Source organism: Bidens hawaiensis, unplaced genomic scaffold (assembly GCF_021521415.1).
Source record: "Bidens hawaiensis isolate Kalapana, Puna unplaced genomic scaffold, B.hawaiensis_p1.1 tig00005035_1, whole genome shotgun sequence".
In the NCBI taxonomy this organism is placed as follows: Eukaryota; Viridiplantae; Streptophyta; class Magnoliopsida; order Asterales; family Asteraceae; genus Bidens; species Bidens hawaiensis.
The window spans coordinates 806,882-827,392 of record NW_027491320.1 but is presented as its reverse complement, the minus strand read 5'-3'; the positions used below and the strand labels follow the sequence as shown (position 1 = coordinate 827,392).

General features: G+C 32.5%; 1 protein-coding gene and 1 long non-coding RNA gene across 9 annotated transcripts; one reads left to right on the top strand and one right to left on the bottom strand.

Annotated features, from left to right (window-relative positions):
• Window positions 1-1,557: 1,557 nt before the first annotated feature.
• On the bottom strand, window positions 1,558-5,300 carry LOC143628639 (glycosyltransferase BC10-like). 2 transcript variants are annotated; one of them, XM_077098176.1, is made up of 11 exons: window positions 4,786-5,300; window positions 4,551-4,649; window positions 3,640-3,740; window positions 3,485-3,556; window positions 3,291-3,381; window positions 3,075-3,155; window positions 2,430-2,489; window positions 2,224-2,346; window positions 2,108-2,146; window positions 1,848-2,008; window positions 1,558-1,815 (listed from the first exon to the last, which is right to left on the bottom strand). In XM_077098176.1, exons 1-10 carry the CDS (start codon window positions 5,167-5,169, stop codon window positions 1,877-1,879), a joined length of 1,182 nt encoding a protein of 393 aa, XP_076954291.1. In that variant the 5' UTR covers window positions 5,170-5,300; the 3' UTR covers window positions 1,558-1,815; window positions 1,848-1,876. The 2 variants fall into 2 exon arrangements, with proteins under 2 accessions (XP_076954291.1, XP_076954290.1); XM_077098175.1 differs by having other exon boundaries at window positions 1,558-2,008; window positions 4,786-5,299.
• Window positions 5,301-11,861: 6,561 nt separating this feature from the next.
• On the top strand, window positions 11,862-17,704 carry LOC143628638 (uncharacterized). Of its 7 annotated transcripts, XR_013152784.1 has the most exons (6): window positions 11,871-12,347; window positions 15,419-15,478; window positions 15,801-15,975; window positions 16,077-16,126; window positions 16,271-16,526; window positions 17,276-17,704. It is a non-coding gene; the product is annotated as an uncharacterized LOC143628638 (long non-coding RNA). The 7 variants fall into 7 exon arrangements; XR_013152783.1 differs by having other exon boundaries at window positions 11,862-12,347; window positions 15,419-15,975; XR_013152785.1 differs by lacking the exon at window positions 15,801-15,975 and having other exon boundaries at window positions 11,881-12,347; window positions 16,277-16,526.
• The last annotated feature ends 2,807 nt before the right edge of the window (window positions 17,705-20,511 follow it).

Below are 20,511 nucleotides of genomic sequence, written 5' to 3'. Positions count from 1 at the left end.
CAAAAAAAACATATTTAAAAACGCCCAAAACAATATCGGCATTCATCCAACTTATGATTAAGGCAATACAAATCGATTAGTGTCGATTAGATTGTTACGATATCGACACTAAACCTAGAAAAGTAATTAGAAGACGTCCAAAATACCAGTGACACTCATATAGCATATGATACAAAAACATATCGTATTTAAGACAACGTTTATACGGTCGGTAAAACCCGATCGTTACGACGCAGATTTGACATGAATTCGATAGGTATTGGTTAGGTTCGTTACAGTAACGGAAGTAAACTCCAAAAATAAGTTCGTCAATAGTGTTTGTCAAATCAAATAAGTAATCTTACTAATATTTACTAATATTTGTACATATAATTTGCTTTAAAAATTGTATCATGCCTAGCAAAACGTTCCTCAAAAACAAAACCGGTTTCAGAGGAGTTTCAAGAATGAGCCTTTGAAATGGAGAACTGGTTTAAAAAACCAACACCAGCCATCAAGGTAACTCATTCATATTCATATTGTCTTGAAATCCAAATACTTTATTCAAATGGCAAAATAAGAGAGCTTCTTAAACTTATGTGGCACCGACATCCACTAGTTTAAGAACAACCCATATTCTTTTTCAATCAACTTAATAAAATTTACATTTTGATTATTTACAAAAATTAAAATCATAAGTTGACACATTTATAGTTGGTAACATCATATATGCAAGTAATCCATTATATTATTCCTTGAAATTGTAAATGCATTGGATCCCGAGAACTCGAATACCTTATCTGTGTATACATATTCCTTTACCTGATAAGTTTAATTTACCCGAATACTAAATGAGTTCATAAAAGTAATATAAAACCGACCTCGAAAGTCCTTTATACAAAAAAAAAATAAAAAAATAAAAATAAAAATAAAAAGAATTATAAAACATTTGTCCAAAAATCTAGAAACAAACATACCATGCATCATCCGGCGTACAATGCGATATACACGTAAAATCAAAGGTGCGCACAACTAACGCATGGTTCAACTCATGTGCACCCTCTTTTTATGGTTCAACTCAATTCGAACACGTCTAAAATGTTAGGAACATCCAATACGGTGATTATGGACCAAGAGATGTCAAAACCGCTACATGATCCAAGAAATTATCATAGGAGTCTTGTTTCACCTAGAACTCCAAAACCCAAATTCATGACTATCTATCATAGGTGAAATGAATGGATTCTAATAGTTTCTATTCAACATGTACAATGACTCTAAGTTATCATTCGATTAAGATAGCCTCTTCCATAAATTCACTTCTAGGGTTAAAACCAATAAAAACAACCTGAGTTGTGTGAGTACAAGTGTTAAACGTCCTGGGGTGTAAGGATTAATTAATGTGTTATGGATAATTAATAATTATCAAGTTTGGATTAATTATTGTTATTGTTATTGTTGTTATTGTTGTTGTTATTATTATTATTATTATTATTATTATTATTATTATTAGAATCCTAGTTATAGTCTAAACGGTTTAAGTTTAGCTATATATATTAATATTATGAAACGTTTTTACACATAACAACATGGTCTCCTCGTGTCAAATCATCAATACAAGATTTACATATGAGTACAAAGGTATTTCTCTAAAAAATTGCAATGTATTAGAGTCCCATAAATGATACAAATATAGCCCAAAATAAAGGGTATAAGTTAAAATTTGAACCCGGAAACAACTAATAACATAAACATCTGTTCTCCCAAACCTTTCTTCTTCTGTACCCTTTCAATGACTTGCCCGGCCCGTGTAAGATAAGCTTTACAACAATGTGTGGATCAAATCAAATCAAATCAAATCGGGTTTGATCCAACCAAAGAATCAGAAACAAGAATCTCATGTTTTTGTTGTATAGTTTGAGAAAAGCTCGATCATGGTGTCTAGCGTCTCGGGTAAGAACTTTCTTGCAAATAAGTAGCATGGCCGGTTCATCCCGTTCCACATGCAAGGCATGATCATGGTTTCCTTCTGCATAAAAATATATATGTTTTCTTTTAGAATTATTGATAAAAAATTAAAAAAAAAAATCATCATAAAATGGAAGAAATGGTAAAAAAATGTGCATACCCATTCTTCACTCGTGACATGAACACTTTCTGTGATGGACTGCATGAATAAAGAAATTAAAATAAGTCGAGTTTGATAATCGTGTAATAACGTGTGCGCAGAAATAGTGGTCGTACTGTAATGTTTTTGAGGAGTTCTTCTGAAATATCCTTCTTTTCATAAGATTTTGGATGCCATTTTCTTTCGGACCAATCAACGTGTGTGACGGACCAGTTTGCAACCCCGTTAGGGTCGTGCATCTAAACGCATGTAAAGAAAGAAAACTTATAAGAATCAAGTGAATGGGAGAGAGATAGAGGGGTAAATTCGTAAATGTTCTCACATGGAAGAAGGTAGGCAAGTAGTGTTCATCAGCATAGCAATTGACTCCATCCATACCGGGCTGTAATATAAGAAACAAATATGAACCAAATCATACAAATAGATGAGGACGGGTCAGTTTGGGGCTCAAAGTCTCAAACCAAACCAAAAACTGAAATTTTGGTTTTTGGATTTCTAAAAACCGTTCATTTAGGTTTTTGCAATGTGTTCAGTTCGGTTTTGGTTTTTAACATTTGAGCTTGAAAATTTTGGAACGAAAAAATGACCCAAAATAATAAATTTGAGCCTTAAACATTGGGCCTAATTTTTTTTTATTTAATAATTAATTGATTATTACACATTTGGCCCTTTTATTTTTTGCTACACCGTTTATTAATTTCTTATAACTTAAAATCAGTTTTTTCGGTTACAGTTCAGTGATTTTGGTTCGTTTTTGGTTATAGAAAAACCGAAACTATCGTTTTTTTACTGGACTCAGTTATTTTGGTTCGGTTATGCCGGCTATTAATGGTTATAGTTCGGTTATTTCAGTTTTGTGCGCACCCCTACACTAATAGGGCTTTGGTGGGTCCCCACGAGTTTTCCTTAACAGGTTCTGACGAGTCATGGCCGCCAAAAAAACTGAAAAAAGAAAAGATAATCTCACCTTGCAATATTCACGGAACTTTGTATAATAAAGATTATCAGCCATAACTATAACTGCATGTTGACGCTTCATTGTGAACCACTACACAAAATTCAAAATCAAGACTTAATCGCCATTAAGACGAAACATATGCCAAAAAGAAGTAACACAAAATTAAAAAAATTAACAAGACATGTTATTTATAAATTATGAATCTATAAAACTTTATAATCATACCTGAGCACCCTTCCTGAAGAACTTTTTCTCAACTTCAGGTAGCATGTGTTGAGAGTATCTGCCACTTCCATGTGGGCCCGGATCCGTGAAGCTACAAACAACACCAAATAATGTCAATAAAAGTATTTTTATTGACATGTTTGATTATTTCAAGAAGGTTTTAAACATGTTTGATAGAAGAGATTTGTGCATACCTGTCAATGAAGCTGATATTTGTGTACATAAGATAATTGTACACGTAGTCAAAATCACGCAACGGTACACAGCTGAAATACCAAATAGAAACAGAAACTTTAATATCAAAACAAACACCAAGAAGCGCGAGTGAATAAGAGAGTAAGATGGCGACCTGTCAGAAAGTAATACAAAGTGTTGATTATCAGGGTCCTTAAGCGCGTTTGCCAAAAGTCGTTTCTCTGCATCAACCATAGAAACCGTCCCCCACTCTACCTGACCAACAGATTCATATTACACTTTAAGATTTCAAGTTCATGCACCAATACAATTATGATCATGGTTTTCTTTAGGCGATATAACCGAGCCAAGCTGCTCGTGAGATATACTAAAGATCAGCTCATTAAAAGCTCGAATTCCGCCGAGCTTAAACGAGCTAGAGCCTAAAATAAGCTTGTTTAGTAAACAAGCCCGAGCTTCAATTATCAAGCTCGAACAGGCTCACGAGCCTGTTATATATATAAATCTTATATCATATATTAAATATATTATTTCAATAATAATTATTATATGCCAAATCATGATAGCATAACTAAATAATATATAATATATCATATAAAAATAATATATTTAAAATATATATAAGAAATTATAAATGCACCTAAATTAATTAAATAATAATATTTGAGTTGAGCTTGAGCTTTAGAAATAGAGCCGAGGTCGAGCCCTCATAAGTTTAACGAACTGAGCTGGAGCTCGGCTGGTTTACACCCACAGTTTCCTTAATATAAACGTGTTATTTCTCAAATCATATAATATTTGGATTTACCAAAATAAGCAAATTTAGGGGGTGTTTGGATTCGCATTTAAGAACTGATTAACTATTTATTGTGACTTAAAGTCAAGATAATTAGTTTTTTAACATTTGGATAAACATATTCTACATTATCTGACTAGTTAACGATCGAATTAACAGTTTCATACCAGCAGCAGAGTTATCTACGGATAAAATAAAATTTTTTAACTTCCATTTCTTTAACCTTAGTAAAACATATCACATAACAACTATAATATGAACAAACAAACCTTGCCACTACGAATTTCGCGGTTGACAAAGTAACGGCTAGTGTGGACTGGTTTGCCTTTGGATGCATGAATATAGATAGAAAATCTACCTTCATGGCCCTACAAACAGAAACAAAAAAGAAGATCTCAATAACATAAAATCTATATATAATCACCAAGTCTTAAACACCTAAACCTATAACATGAATGATATTATCTCAATCATTATATTTACAGCCATATGGAATTTTCATACCTTAAAAAACATGTCCCACAACTTCTCGAAAGGTAATGATCCAACGCTCAAAAACATGAAAGCAATCTTGGGATTTTTGGACTCGATTGGAGGCATGTTCAAAAGGTTTTTAATTACAACACTAGAAGCAATTTCATCATCACTTAATTCTCTAAACAAAGGTGGAAGCCAACTTGAAAATGTTTGGCAGGTAGAAGTTGAGAAGATGTAGCACGAGCTAGAAGATTGAGGTGGATGAATATAGGAAACAACTAAGAACATGCACACTAATGAAACCAACACAATAATCCATGTTGGTTTTTTTAACTGGCCACGGTGGCGATGCGGAGGCAGTATTTGTTGCATGTCCTTCATGCCTAAACGCCACGCCTTTGATAACTTCATTTAAATATCATGCATCACACGAACATATGTTTATCTCCACGAGTTTCACGATCACCAAGCTCAAAGCTTTGAAGAAACACCCCTTCAAGTGACTTCAAGATCAAGAATCACCCAAACCTGCAAAACTAGAAGAGATAATATTATTGAACCAATTAATTACTGCAAACTAGCACATTGATCAACTGCATTAACGGAGAATTCAATATGTGTCAAATTTAAGATTCGATAAAAAGTGGTTTAAAGTTAAAGAATCAAGATTCTTTATTCTTAAATCTTGATCTGGCAAAACAAGAATTTGATATATTTCTAACTATAGAGATCCAATAAAAGTGGTTTCCAAGTTCAAGAATCAAGAATATTGAATCTTGATCCGGCAAAACAAAACTTCAGTATATTTCAACTAAAGAGATTCTATATAAGTGGCATTAAAGATCAAGATTCAAGAATCAAAAATCTTGAATCTTGATGTGGCAAAACAAGAATCAGATGGAAATTGTCTGATCCCAAAGATCAAACACAAATCGAGCATCATTCTTGACCGGTAATATTCGGTTAAAGCTACTTATTCAGCTCGGTTTCAACTGCAATATAATTCATTTAAAAGATTCAATTGTGCATACACACCATAACACACTTGAAGCTACAGGAATCTTACAAAACCAGCAATCCAATGTCAAAAAAAGACTAAAGTCAACCTACCCTTTTTAAGTCAACGCAACCAAATCCAACTCCCAACATTCATGGATTTGAAATCTTTAACTACCAAACACAGCAAACATGTATTCACACACACACTCACATGTATAAATAATCAAATGCAAGGCCTAGTTTGAAGCATTGACCAAAAACCCATAATAAAAATGAAATCTTTATACCAATTTGAAGAAGCCATTAATAAAATTGGGGGTTATTAAAAAACCAATCAGATGAAATTGAAAGATACCTGAAATGAAGATCTGAAACAAGTCAAGGGTAATGGGTTATCTGCAAATGTGTGTTCATAAATATGTATGTATATATAATTGGAATCAACTTGGGGGGGGGGGGGGGGTAAGTAAATAATAATAATAAGTAGAGTCAGTCGTCTAGATGATTGCTGTGCTCAGTCTTGTTTCGGCCGGCAATTTATGGGTCTTGTGTTTGTTTTGGATTTTCATAGCAGTAATTTGTAATTTTGACCAATTCAAGATTCAAATGTTTTTTTATTTTATATTTATTTTATTGTGGTTAACTTCTAGCCTTGTTTTGAAGTAGTGTTAGTATTTTCTTTTTAAGAGTTCAACTACCAAGAAAATTCTTTTGGAAATTGGAATTAGATTCAATTTTCTTTGAGAAAGTCTTTTGACTATTTTTCATTTTTTTTAAGTTTCAGTTTTTCTTTGTGTTCTTTTTTATAAAAGAATTTCTTTATGTTTCTATATAACGAAAGAAGTATATTTTTTTTTAAAAAAAAGAAAAAAAACTAATAATATACTAGAAGGACTTAGAGTATGTTTGCTTTTCACCAATAAACGTTCATGTGTTTGTTAGTTGTGAATGATAAGTGGATCCATAGTTTTTAGAACGATTTCCATATATATAAAAAAATTAGTCATGTATAATCAAGGCTATGAACTGATGATTGTTTTATTATTTTTGTTTAAATTGTGGTTTTCAAAATTCATTAGACACACCATTTTTAAAGGGTGTTAAAACATCCTCACAACTGTTGTGAAAAAACAAATTTTCATATATGTTTTCTTTTAACGATTACAAAAATCAGTACATATTTGTGTCTGCAAAATTGTAAATTGTATTGATCGTTCTTTTTAAGGTTTACAGGATAATAAGGTTATATACTAACTATATTTACATAACGTGCCCTCTTACTAATATCAATTGCAAATGTGATCTAATATCCCATAGATATAAAAAATTTATGTGTGTATAATCAAGGTTAGGAACTGATAATGCTTGTTTAACTTTTATTCTTGGAGAATACATTTTTTTTTATAAAAATGGTGTTTTAAAATTTATTTAATAGTAAAGGTAAGGTTAAAATACAAAGTATAACAAAAATGAGAAGTGTGAGACGAAATATAATCTATTGATCTTAGAGTTGGATGATGGATATTAATTTAAGAATAAAAATTGATGAAAATGACATGAATGTAATAACCCATTTATGATGACTTTCTATCTTCACATGCAAAGCACACGTATTTAAGAATAAAAATTGATGAAAAAAGCATGAAGGTAAACCCACTTATGATGACTTTCTGTCTACACAAGCAAAGCACACGTCAATTTCTCCGTCGTTTTAAAACGTCTATAACTTTTTTCATACCACATTTTTTTAGAAATTTTTTTTACCATAATAACAAACTCTTTTTGTCTTTAATATGAATATCATATTGTCATATAAAAATAAAAAAAAAAAGTTAGTGGGTTTTTTATATTATGTTATTTAGTTGTCCATTGTGTTTTTTAATTGGGTTTTTCTATGCATTATGTTATAGATATTGGTCATTGTGTTTTTCAGTTGATACTCATATTAAAGATAAAAATTAAAACAAAGATTACGACATTGTCTTTTGTCCGTCATTATTTATTTGTGCTCAACATTTATCTTTGTACTTATCATTGTGTTTTAGTCATTGTGCTCAACATTCACTTAATTTGAGAAAAATAGTATTATGTTCACTGTGTATTACGTTCAAGTCATTGTGTAATAGATAGATTCCAATGTGTTTTACGTTTCAGATCATTGTGTTATATGTATTTACCAGTGTGTCTTACATTTCAGACCATTGTGTTATATGTATTCATTATTGTGTTTTATGTTTCAGGTAATTGTGTAATATGTATTCATAATTGTGTTTATGTATTAGATAATTTGTTGGTATTTTTTATTATATTTACATATTATTACACAATGGTGTTATTAGTATTTTAAAAAACACAATGATCAGTTGAAAGACACAACGGCGAAAAAAACACAATAACAAATAGAAAGACACAATAACGAAAAATGACACAATGGTAAGCAAAAAGACACAATGCCGTAAATTTTTTTATTCTTATATAACAAAATCATACTCATATTAAAGATAAAAAAACGCTTGTTATTATGATGATTTTTTTAATATCATATGAAAAGGTTATAGACGTTTAAAAATGATTAGAGAATTAACATGTGACTTGCATGTGAAGAGATAAAATATGTATTATCACTTTTATACCCCTTTTCTTTTGGACTCCACCTAACATATTTCAATTAATTATGGCTTCTCACACTTCTAATTTTTGTTGACATTTGTAGAATAACTTAACCCTGTTGCTGCAATTGCCAATCTGGTCCAATGATATCGGGTGATGATTGATTCAAAACCTAACTCAATGGGTTTTCCCACATTGATGTGTTTTTCTTCTTTGATAGTGTTCCTGAGTGAGTCTTTCTATAGCGTCAAAATCAATATAGTTAGTTTACATTTCATTTAAAAAAATACTCACTCGAATATTGAAAATAGTACCAGACGTTCTTTAAAAAAATACATAAAATGTTGACTTAGCGTAAGGAATCATGACATGGAATAAGGGGGCTAATAGTAACCTAACAAGCATTCAATGTCAAAGATCACAACAATAGTTAAATGGATTTGGTATGGAATTTTATTTATTTTTTTAATACCAATCGATAAATGTTTTACCATCGCACAAAGATCCGGTCCAATGGACAACCTTATGTTTCATAGCATGTCCTATCAGGCACCGGCAAAGAAGCTGAAGCCTCATATGACAAACATTAAATAAACCAAAGTCAACCATTGCATTGCATTGCAAGGGATATAAGTTTCTCTTAATAGAGAGAAACGTTCAATTTACCCTTAACTAACTAGACACTCTTGATTCAATATTTTACTCACATCTAGTAAATACTTGTTCTCGTTCTAGAAAACCTTTGGACTCTCGTTGCGATAAGGCTAACAGCTGCTCGTTTTTCAATATAAACCTGACTATCAGAGCTGACATTCTTATTGCACTACTATCTTAGTTCGTGGTCCAACAGTATAGATTTTAGTAGCAAGAGATATTGGATGCAAACTTTTATATGCAAAAGCTTACTAACAACCATCTTAACCAATTAGACTGTTAGACCTTATCCTTAACCAACTCTTATAAGTATTTACATTTTAGTATTTTACCCTTATACCTTTACCCAGTGGCGGATCCATGAATATTTTTCAGTGGGTTCACTATTTGGGTCGGTTCGGCGATTTGGGTTGGTTTGACGGTTCGGTTCGGTTAAGGTTTATCACATAATAAAAGTATGATACAATAACAAAAAAACAAACATCGTCATTAGAAATAAAAATACACATAATACAAATATGAAGGTCAAATCTATTCCAATCTTTCTCTTGTTTTATTCATTGTGAATAATTTTGTGGCAACTACTAACTTGTTATATTACACATCCAACACATTTTTCTTGAAAAATTAACTCCCATTATGAAGAAAGTTTTAGGTTTCAATCGAAACCCTCAAAATAAACCACCAATCGAGGGGACCTCAAATTATTTTATCATCAAAAAAACCTTAATGTAACCTCAAATAATCAAAACATTTTGATAGTCAATTTGCTAAACAGAGGAGGTATAAAATCTAATTACTTAACTATTAAAAAAAACAAAACAAATTCAGTTTCTTTATGTGTTCACTCTAAAAATATATATGGGTTCACTCTCATGATTTATTAAGGTGTTCTACGTAAAATCTGAAACTCAGTGGGTTCCTGTGAACCCGTACCATTGAATGTAGATCCGCCCATGCCTTTACCATAGCCACAACTACACTTTGTCTCCATTAGTTGTGCATTTTAACACACATTTTACCTTTCGGGCAACGACTAAGTTATGAACGTTTTGTTGACTCGGATACCACGGTTTATTTATAGATCAAATATCCTATAACAACGTGTTATTTATTAATACCTAAAAAAACAAAAAGAAAATAATGATTTTTGAAATAATGCACCCACTTGCCATCCATTAGATCTTTGTAGCATAGTTATTTGGCATGTGGAAGACATGTTCAGATGTACTTGTGGATCATGAATAATGGCTATGTCTTGCCAAAAATGAATTGTGTTAAGTACATTTTTATGTCAATTGAACTAGTTTAGTGACTGTGACTGTAATCTAAATGCGTAGATTTTTTTTACTCAGTATTTTGTTTATTCAAATGTTTATATATAAAAAAATTAACCCCAATATTAGCTTATAAAAAAATTGGCGCCATCAGCCAACTGCTTTGTTTGGAGGATGTTACAAAACAAAATCCTTACTGCGCCTAATTTAATCGCAAGAGGGGTGTCTTTGTCATCGAGCGATTGCCGAGCTTGAGTTTCGGAGGTTGAGTCAACGAAACATGTTTTTCAGATTGCTACCGGACCAACGCAATTTGGAGATTAATTTCAATTTGGTGTGGGTGGGACTTTACTGATCTATAGACAATTTGAAACAACTCTTGGACATTACGGAGGAACCACAAAGTAAACGTGAAAGACACTTACTGATAGTGATTGTATACTCTGTTTTTTGGTTCTTGGAAGCATAGGAATGAGAGGGTGTTTAATGCTCGGTCATTGTCTATAGATTCCATGGTTGAAGAAATTAAAAGGAGCTTGTTTAGTTAATTTAAGCTTAGGTCGAAGCACAAGGAAGTTGATTGGTCTATTTGGGCCAACTCATCGTTGCTTTGCGCTAAGGATTGAGAGGCTCTTGGGTCGCTTTAAATGTTTTCGCTTGTTATTTTGTAGCTTCTTTCCTGTTTTTGTATTATTTTTTCCAGCCTCCCGCTGGAAGCGTTCACGCCTTTTTTTTAATATGCTAACTGTTCTTGTCGTGAAAAAATCAGTTTGTTAATAAAAAGTTCACTCGAGTGAAGAGTAAGCAAAACTTTGGATCACCCCTCTAATTACGCTTATAACAAACAATACTTATAAGTTTTCATTAAAGGTTTCTTTAATCGTTATTTTGTTTACTATGTTCATCTTATTATGGTTCACTATGCAATTAATATTTTACGAAACAGATAGAAAACTTTACTATTATTGTTATTACATTTTAAAAAATATTATTAAACAATCATATAATTTGATCATCATCTTAATCTTAATCTTAATCTTATTTCAACATTAATCTATCTTATCTTAATCCAATCTAACATACTATATAATTGTCTATCATATCGCTCTCACGTCGCTCTTCACCCTTCTCGAACCACCAGATTGCCTGATTTTTAAATGGAGAGCTCTCTTTGATTTAACCTCTCAAATTGGGTTTTTTAAATGGGTTATATCTTCATCACGGGTATCTATTCAATCCTGTCCCAAAACCCTAACCACGTCTACTAATCTCCATAACCCTGATCACTTCATAAACCCTTCCTGTCTTCCTCTGTCGCCCTTTCTATCCATTCTTCCTCAATCGTTGTTTTTTCTGGTGTCATTATGAGGCTCAGATAAAGGCTTTCTTCGATTTTATATAAAGTCTTTTCTTGCATATGGGTATTTTTAGCATATGGGTTTCCAATTAACTGAAATTATGAGACTCGATTTTATCAGGTAACCCTAATCTTACTTATAATTGAATTATTCATCTTTAATACAAGTATAAATCTTTTTTGTAACTGTGTTGGGTTATTACATAGGATGAAGGTATTATAAATTGTTATCTATCATGTTTTCATGTCATTTCAATTGAGGATCTAATGATTCTAAGTTTATAAGTATGTCAATTTGTGTTAGGTTTGATTAGTTATGGTTTTGTAACTCTAGATTGATTGTTTGTTGCTTGATATAGGGTTTGAAATGGGCATAACTATTCCTCGGTTTTGCAAAATATAGAAGGCACAATATTATTAATATGGATTTTTGATATGAGCATTTTACTACCATTGGTGGTGGCTATTGAATTCCTATCTAAATCATCAATATATATGGGAAGTAATGTTATGCATCAAACACAATTGAGGTCTTGTGATGGGTTTCGATCAGGTAACCCTAACTCCGTAACGTCGCTTTTCTCTAGCAGCAATCGATGCTCTGGTGAAACCCTAACCACACACCGCATCATCACCTTTTATGCTTAGTAAAATCGTTTCTTAATTCAGAGGTTTGATTCCTGATTGTCAAGGTATTTCCGTATGTTAATTTGTTTAAAGAGTTAAGTGACATTTTACTACCTGTAGTTTGGCCAACTATGCAACTTTAGTACATATTCTTTATTTTGTGCAAATGGCTACCTCAGTTTCAAATAACTTGCATTTTTAGTACTTTTTTTCTAACCCCGTCTATTTTTTCCGTTAAGTCAAGGATAGTTTGGTAACTTCATTATTTTCTTTGTTTTTTTTTCTTTTTTATTAAACGCTTATATCTTCAAATCAAATCAAATCAATCATACCCAGTAAAATCCCACCGACAGCAAAGCTATAAGTAGGGTCTGGGGAGGGTGGGATGTAGGCACACCGTACCTCTATCCAAAGGAATAAAGAGGTGGCTTCCAGAGAGACCCTCGGCTCTAAGAACATGTGTATGAAGCAAAATAAAGGAAATCAAAGTTTTACAGTTATATAAAAACTACTACTACTTATAATAATATTAATAATAAGATCACAGTTTAACAGCTATATAAAAGCTAATAATAATTATAATAATAATAATAATATACGTAAGGGAAATACCATTATGGTATGTGACCTAAATAAGTTAAGTCTAAGCCCTAAGGTATTCAATTCTCTCTAAAAATCCTTAACTTTAATTCTACTTTTCCACGAATTCCTATCCTCAACCATGTCCTCAGAGAGGTTTAGGTCTATCAAATCATGCCTAATCCTCTCATCCCAAGTCAATTTCGGTCGTCCTCTACCCCTCCTCCCCTCTATAGTAATGTTTTCTACGGATCTAACAGGATTCGTCGTCTGTCTTCTCTTTACATGTCCAAACCATCTCAATCTCCACTCTCTTATCTTGTCTGCTATGTTCGCCACCCCTAATCTCTCGCGAAACACATCGTTTCTTATTCGGTCTAGCCTTGTGTGCCCACACATCCAACGTAGCATTCTCATTTCTGCTACCTCCATCTTCCGCACTTGTGCCTTCTTGATGGCCCAACAATCTGTTCCATATAGCATTGCAGGTCTAACTGCCACCCTATAGAATTTTCCCTTTAGTTTAGTCGGGAAACTCTTGTCGCACAATATACCTGTGGCTGCTTTCCATCTACACCATCCTACCTGAACTCGGTGGGTCACATCACTGTCTAATTCCCCATCGCTCTGTACAAATGATCCTAAATACTTGAACCTCGTTACCTGCGGGACCACCTGCCCTTCAATTGTGATCTGTGCGTTTTCATTGTCGTTTATCCCACCAAAATCACAGTGGAGGTACTCCGTCTTAGATCGGCTAATCTTTAAACCTTTTGTCTCTAAGGTTGTTCGCCACTCCTCAAGCCTCATGTTTAGATCTTGTTTTTTCTCAGCAAGTAACACAATATCGTCTGCGAACATCATGCACCACGGGAGAGTCCCCTGAATCGACTTTGACAACTCATCCAAGACTACTGCAAAAAGTAACGGGCTCAACGCTGACCCCTGGTGAAGACCTACCTCTACAGGAAAGAAATCAGTATCCCCCACTGGCGCACGGACACTTGTTTCACTCCTGGTATACATATCCATAATTATCTCTATGTATTTCCTGGGCACTCTTCTACCCTCCAAGCACTCCCAGAGCACCTGTCGTGGCACACTGTCGTAGGCCTTTTCTAGGTCAATAAACACCATATGTAGATCACGCTTCTTCTCCCTATACTTTTCCATTAATCTTCTTATAAGGTGTATTGCCTCTGTGGTGGAACGCCCCGGCATGAAGCCAAATTGGTTGACCGTAACCTGAGTTTCTCGTCTAAGTCTAACCTCAATCACTCTTTCCCATAGCTTCATAGTATGACTTAGTAGTTTGATTCCTCGGTAGTTACCACAACATTGGGCGTCTCCTTTGTTCTTATAGATAGGAACTACAACGCTGCTCCTCCAATGGTCTGGCATCTTACCTGATTTGAGAATACTATTGAACAGAGTAGTTAACCACATGACTCCTTCCTCCCCCAGACACTTCCACACCTCGATGGGTATGTTGTCTGGGCCAACCGCCTTAGACCTTCCCATCCTCCTAAGTGCATCCTTCACCTCTTCTCGTGTGATCCGTCGGCAGTAGCAGTTATTCGATTGTTGTCGTTGAAAGTTTGTGTTGTCATGTTCTTCTTGGTAAGCTCTCCCATTGTTAAAAAGATTGTGGAAGTAGGTTTGCCATCTTAGCTCCCTTGACCAGTACATGCCCATCTGTATCCTTTATGAACTTCACCGGTCCTAGATCTTGCCTTCTACGCTCCCTGGCTTTGGCAATCTTAAACATAGCATGTTCCCCCTCTTTTGTTTCTAGACTTTCATACATCGGTTTAAAGGCCGCCTTCTTTGCTTCCGCCACTGCCTTCTTCGCCTCTATCTTGGCCGTTTTGTAGTTGTCCCTCAATTCCACTCGCTCCTCCTCATTCGTGCACCTCATTAGCTCCCTAAAACATCCTTGTTTGTCCCTTATCTTGTCTTGCACTGCGTCATTCCACCACCAAGACTCCTTATGCCCACTTGTCTTTCCTGTTGTGACCCCGAGAGTCTCCTTTGCTACTTGGATGATCTTTGTCTCCATAGCTTCCCATATATGAGTTGAGTCCCCATTTAGTCGAGCCCGCGTATGCAGTATGAGTTTATCCTTAAACGCTTATATCTTGTAAACCCTAAATCTCCAAATCATAACATCAAAATCCAAATCCTAAATCCCCAAATGTCGTAAAAATTCAAACCCTATGATGATATGGAGAAAAGGTTTGGGGATTTAGGATTTTGATGTTATGATTTGGGGATTTAGGGTTTACAAGATATAAGTGTTTAAAAGAAAAGAAAAAAACAAAGAAAATAACGAAGTTATCAAATTATCCTTGACTTAATGGAAAAATTAGACGGAGTTAGAAAAAAGGTACTAAAAATGCAAGTTTTTTGAAACCGAGGTAGCCATTTGCACAAAATAAAGAATAGGTACTAAAGTTGCGTAGTTGGCCAAACCACAGGTAGTAAAATGTCACTTAACTCTTTGTTTAAATTTAATGTTAATTTTCTAAAACTTAATCCTAATTGAGGATCCAAACAGACGGGAAAAAGATGGTGTTGTGGTGGCGGGGTTATCCGGACCAACCTGGTGAAACTGATGGTATATTTTTCTGCATATTGATTGTGCTTTACTATCAAAATTGCACTTAGAAACTCTTGTAAGTACATTCTATTATTCATCATTGTGATTATTGAAAGTATGGAATAATATGAAGTAATTTATTGGTATAAGTTATTATTGGAGGTTATAAATGTTAGAACGTCTAATTGCTCAATATATCAGTATGCTATAAAACAATTTAAAATGAAAGTATAAGTAAACAGATGATACCATCTGCAGTAGATATTTTTGTTGGTTAAAATGTGCAATCTTACTTTCCTGGCATACATGAGCGTCCTGCGTAACTCGAGTTTAACACCAGGTAGTCATAGGAATGGTCAGGCGCCAACTATAGCATCACCAACGTGTGTAAGGATGACGGGGAGAGGCCACCTGTTTTTTCTTCAAGTAATATTTCTTACTCGGAGAACCTCTTATACATTCTAGATTCATGTCAATGGCGAGTTTTTATAATTTTCCGTGTCGCTCTAATTATAGTAAGTAATCAACACGTCTAGATGCTTTGGTTATTGGTGTTGAAATTTATCATGCTCTTATACGTGTTGTTGGTTTTATTTGTTTGTTTTGCTTTGTGAAGGGTTGATCTTAGCTTCGTTTTATCGAATCTCGTGGGTTATGCGTTTAAAGGTAAATTACTAAAATGATAAGAATAATAATTATTAATAATTAATATTCTTGGTAGTTAAACTTTCTTGTGAAGCTAAATTGTTACTGTAATTACGACAAGCGACTTTAATTTGACTTGGACTTTTGTGTTGGTTTGACTCACAGATGAAGATGCAAAACATGATTTTCTAAAGTGTCAAAACTGTGCTGTTCATATAGAAGTCGCTTCTGCTCAGAAGAAAGTAATAAGGAAGAAAGCGGTAGAGAAGTATGAGAAACGGATACATGTGTTGACTGCTCAATGTAAACGTAAGACCGAAGAATCTCATCAAGCTTGGATGTCTTTGACCGAAGCGAACGAACAGCTTCAACTGCCAAGAAAGGGTAAATGATTCAGAAAAGTGACAATACTTGACAAAAGGTTAGTTTGAATACGTCTTCCCTTTAATTTGTTAACAGCGGCGACTCAAAACTTACCCGTTTGACCATTTACAATCAACATTAACAAAAGAAACCATATCTATCTTTACACAAATGTTGCTTAATTCATACAATTTACCAGAATCATTCATAAATATAGCAATTACATTAAAAACGTTATCTTACATAAAAATTATAAACTTCATGCATTAGTCAAAACGAAAACCTCAACGTAAACCTACTGTCAACACGACTTTTAAAAACAGTTCTGTTTTCAAATGTGCTGCCAAACAAATTTTTGTTATGATTTTTAAAAAGCCATCCGTCATTTGTTCAATTCAGTTAATTTTTTCACCCTTCGGTTTTGAGCCTTAACTGAAACAAAAACCGTGCATTCGGTTGAACTTTAACCAATTAGCTGTTCTTTTTTATTGGAGCACACCGGATTGCCTGTGGCACATTTGTTTCTAAACGTGCAGACCACAATTTATTCTAAAACTTAGAAAAAATCACAAAACAAGTTAATAAGTTTAATTTAAGTTAAGAAGTGGTTACAGACGTCCCACAACTTTTAGCTAACACTTTTAAAAGCATAAATGTTATTAAATGTGCAGCACATATTTTTTTGGTTACGAGTTTTATAAACTGGTCGGTTATTTGTTCAGTTTAGTTATCATTTTCTTTAAAGTCTCACTTTATTGACTTGCTAATTAATGGTGTCAATTGGATGTTTTGTTTTTTGACATGCAGTTTTGCAAATGTGAAATGTCATTCAACGGTGATGCCTTGACACAATCTTTTGTATATGACCAATGAATTGTATTTTGTAACTTGTAGCTTCAAAACCAAATACTTTTGTTTACAACTTATCTAAACTAAGTGATAATAGGTGCTACATATGGACACTGTAACAAAGCAACTGCCAGTCTTTTGTATAAAACCTTTACTATGACAATCTTAATGCTATATACTATATAGACACCCGATCTTTATGACTATGGTTTTTCTCTGTTATCACACAAACAGAACGTGTTGTAAAACTAGCCTTTATCAGTATCATATTTTCATCAATTACCAACGGTTCATTTTAACTATTAATTAACGAGCACAAACAAATACAAATACAAATACATTTATTTTCGTAACGGACAAACAAAACTAATGGGTGTTGTTTTTGTTATATGGCTTTACGAGCATAAACCCATGTCGTGTGAACGAACTAATATTTAATGTCGTGTGAACAAACTAATATTTATGTTTTAAATCTAAAGAAACTTCCGTAAAAAAAATTAAATTAAAGTTATTATATACTCACAATTATATATAAAAAGTCTAAAATAACCCGCGTGACACGCGGGCTAAAAACTAGTCTTAAATATATACAAAAGAAACTTCCTTAAATTCTTTCAAGCCGTCAGATTGCTTTATTTGTAAATATAGACTTCTCATGTATTTGACCCGAAATCACGGTATGTATCTTACCAAACCCAGATAGCCCTTAAATGGATTATAACATCTCATATTAAATCAAAAATTAATTTCACCAAATATTTGATATGAAAATCTTATAAAATAGGGATATACTAAAAAACAATATTTGATTTCCTTAAAAAAAGATATATTATTTATAATTAAAAAACAATTTTATAGTAAAAAAAATAAACGGATCATGGGTCTCACCAACATCAAATAGCTTTTAAACCGGGTTATAACATCTCATTTATTCGTGAAACTCTTTTATCATCAAATGCTAAATGTATTATTAAATTTTGTACAATAAATAAAATTAAAATCTAAGAAATATATAAATATTATAAACGAATAATTAAAAACAACCCCTGTAATACAGAGGATACTAAAAATTAATATTCAATTTTTTAAAAAAAAATTATTTATAATTAAGAAGCAACTTTATAGTAAAAAAATAAGCGGATCATGGATATCATCAAATCCAAAAGGCATTTAAAACGGGTAATAACATCTCATTTTTTTTAAACCTTTCATTATTAAATCCTAATTACATTATTAACTTAATAACAATAAATAAAATAAAATCTTGAAAACTATATAAATATAGAAACGAATAACATAAAACAACCCCGTGATACAGGGGATAAAAGCTAGTTAAATCTTAAATATATATAAACGAAACCTCCCTAAAATCTCTCAAGACACCAGATTGCTTTATTCTTAAATGAAAGCTTCACATGCATTTGACCCGAATTGGGTATGGGTTTCACCAAACCTAGATAGCCCTTAAACGGGTTATAACAACCCATTAAATTTAAAACTAATCTCACCAAATATTTTGATATGAAAATCATATAAAATAGGGATCTATTACAATTAATATCCGATTTTTTTTAAAAAAAATATATTTTTATATTTAAGAAAACAATTTTATAGTAAAATATAAGCGGGTTATGGGTCTCACCGAACCCAGATAGGTTTTAAACGAGTTATAACATCTATATTATTTGTGAAACCATTTTATCATCAAATCCTAAGTATATTATTAACTTTATTAAAATAAATAATATTAAAATAAAAAACATATGAATATTAGAAACGAATAATGCAAAATTACATCGTAATACGGGGGATATGGATATATTAAAAGTTAGTATCCATTTTTTTTAAAAAAATTTTATTTATAATTAAGAAGCAATTTTATAGTAAAAAAAAAATAGCGGGTCATCGGTCTCATCAAACCCAAATAGCTTTTAAACCGGGTTATAACATCTCGTTTATTTGTGAATCCTTTCATTATCAATCCTAAGTATATTATCAGCTTCTTTACAATAAATAAAATTATAATCCAAAAAGAATATATAAATATGTGAAACGAATAATGTAAAACAACTCCGTAACACGGTGAATAAAAACTAAGACATGTATATAAAATGATCTATTCTAGAAACTTCCTGCTTCATATAAATAAAATATAATTTTAAAAGTTATTATTTGTTATCACCTATTTTTGCTTTATTTAACAAAAAAAAAATAATAAACAAACATGATTTTTAAGTAATTCTTGTGATACATGCATTATGCACGTCTATTATCATATTCATATGACAACAAAATTAGAAGATTCTTCTGGTTGTGTTATTATATTCGTCTGTGACTGGCGTCCATGTTAGGGACAAGGTTAGTCATGGTAGAAGACTAGAAGGAAACTCATGTGAATATAATATTGAATCATTGATATTAGTTTATTCCTTTATAAGGACAAAAAAAACTATCCGTTCTGAAAACTTAGTTTTAGTGATTTAAGATCAAGTAAACTACAAGTATATATATTCAAAGAATTGTTCAGAAAAGACATAAATTTAAGTGCATGTTAAGTCACACTAGAAAGAATAATGCAAACATTTACTCTCTTTTATTTTCTCAGATGAGATTAGGTTTGAAACATAACACAATCAATGTAGAGCTACCAAACTTCTAATAGTGATGATTGGATCTTATCTCAAAGTCGTTCTTGTAGCGGTGTTGAATATTTGTTTGCCAACCGAAAATCAAACCAAACCAAACCAAACCGAAATTGCAAATTTCAAAATTAAGAAATTTAACTTGGGTTAAATTGATGGAAAAAAAAATTCCTTTGTATTGGAGTCCTATATATTGGACTAATGAATTTCGTGTTTGTACAACCCATTAAACATTAGGCCGGTTACAATATTACATTTTTAATCAGTTTGGGTTTTTTCTATTAGGAAACCCAAAATCACCAAGTTGCTTTTCTGTCAAGAGCTCTAAATCATCAAGTCGTTTTTCTATTAGGAAAGTCTGAATCATCAAGTCGTTTTTCTATTAGGAAACCATAAATCACTAAGTCACCCGATAAATGAAGCATTCTTGTTTGACACTTTGATACTTCTGAAAGAGTGCTCGAGTACATCTTTGAGCCATCAATATTTGTAAATTCATTTCATAAATGTAAATTGAAGCTTGAAGACAGATATTCGAGTGATCAAGTTCAT

Coding starts and splice junctions, on each gene's coding strand:
- LOC143628639 (XM_077098176.1), bottom strand. CDS start 5,169: ATGAAGTTATCAAAGGCGTGGCGTTTAGGCATGAAGGACATGCAACAA. Junction 3,156..3,290: donor TCTTCAGGAAGGGTGCTCAG/GTATGATTATAA, acceptor AATTTTGTGTAG/TGGTTCACAATGAAGCGTCA. Junction 2,009..2,107: donor ATGTCACGAGTGAAGAATGG/GTATGCACATTT, acceptor ATTTTTATGCAG/AAGGAAACCATGATCATGCC.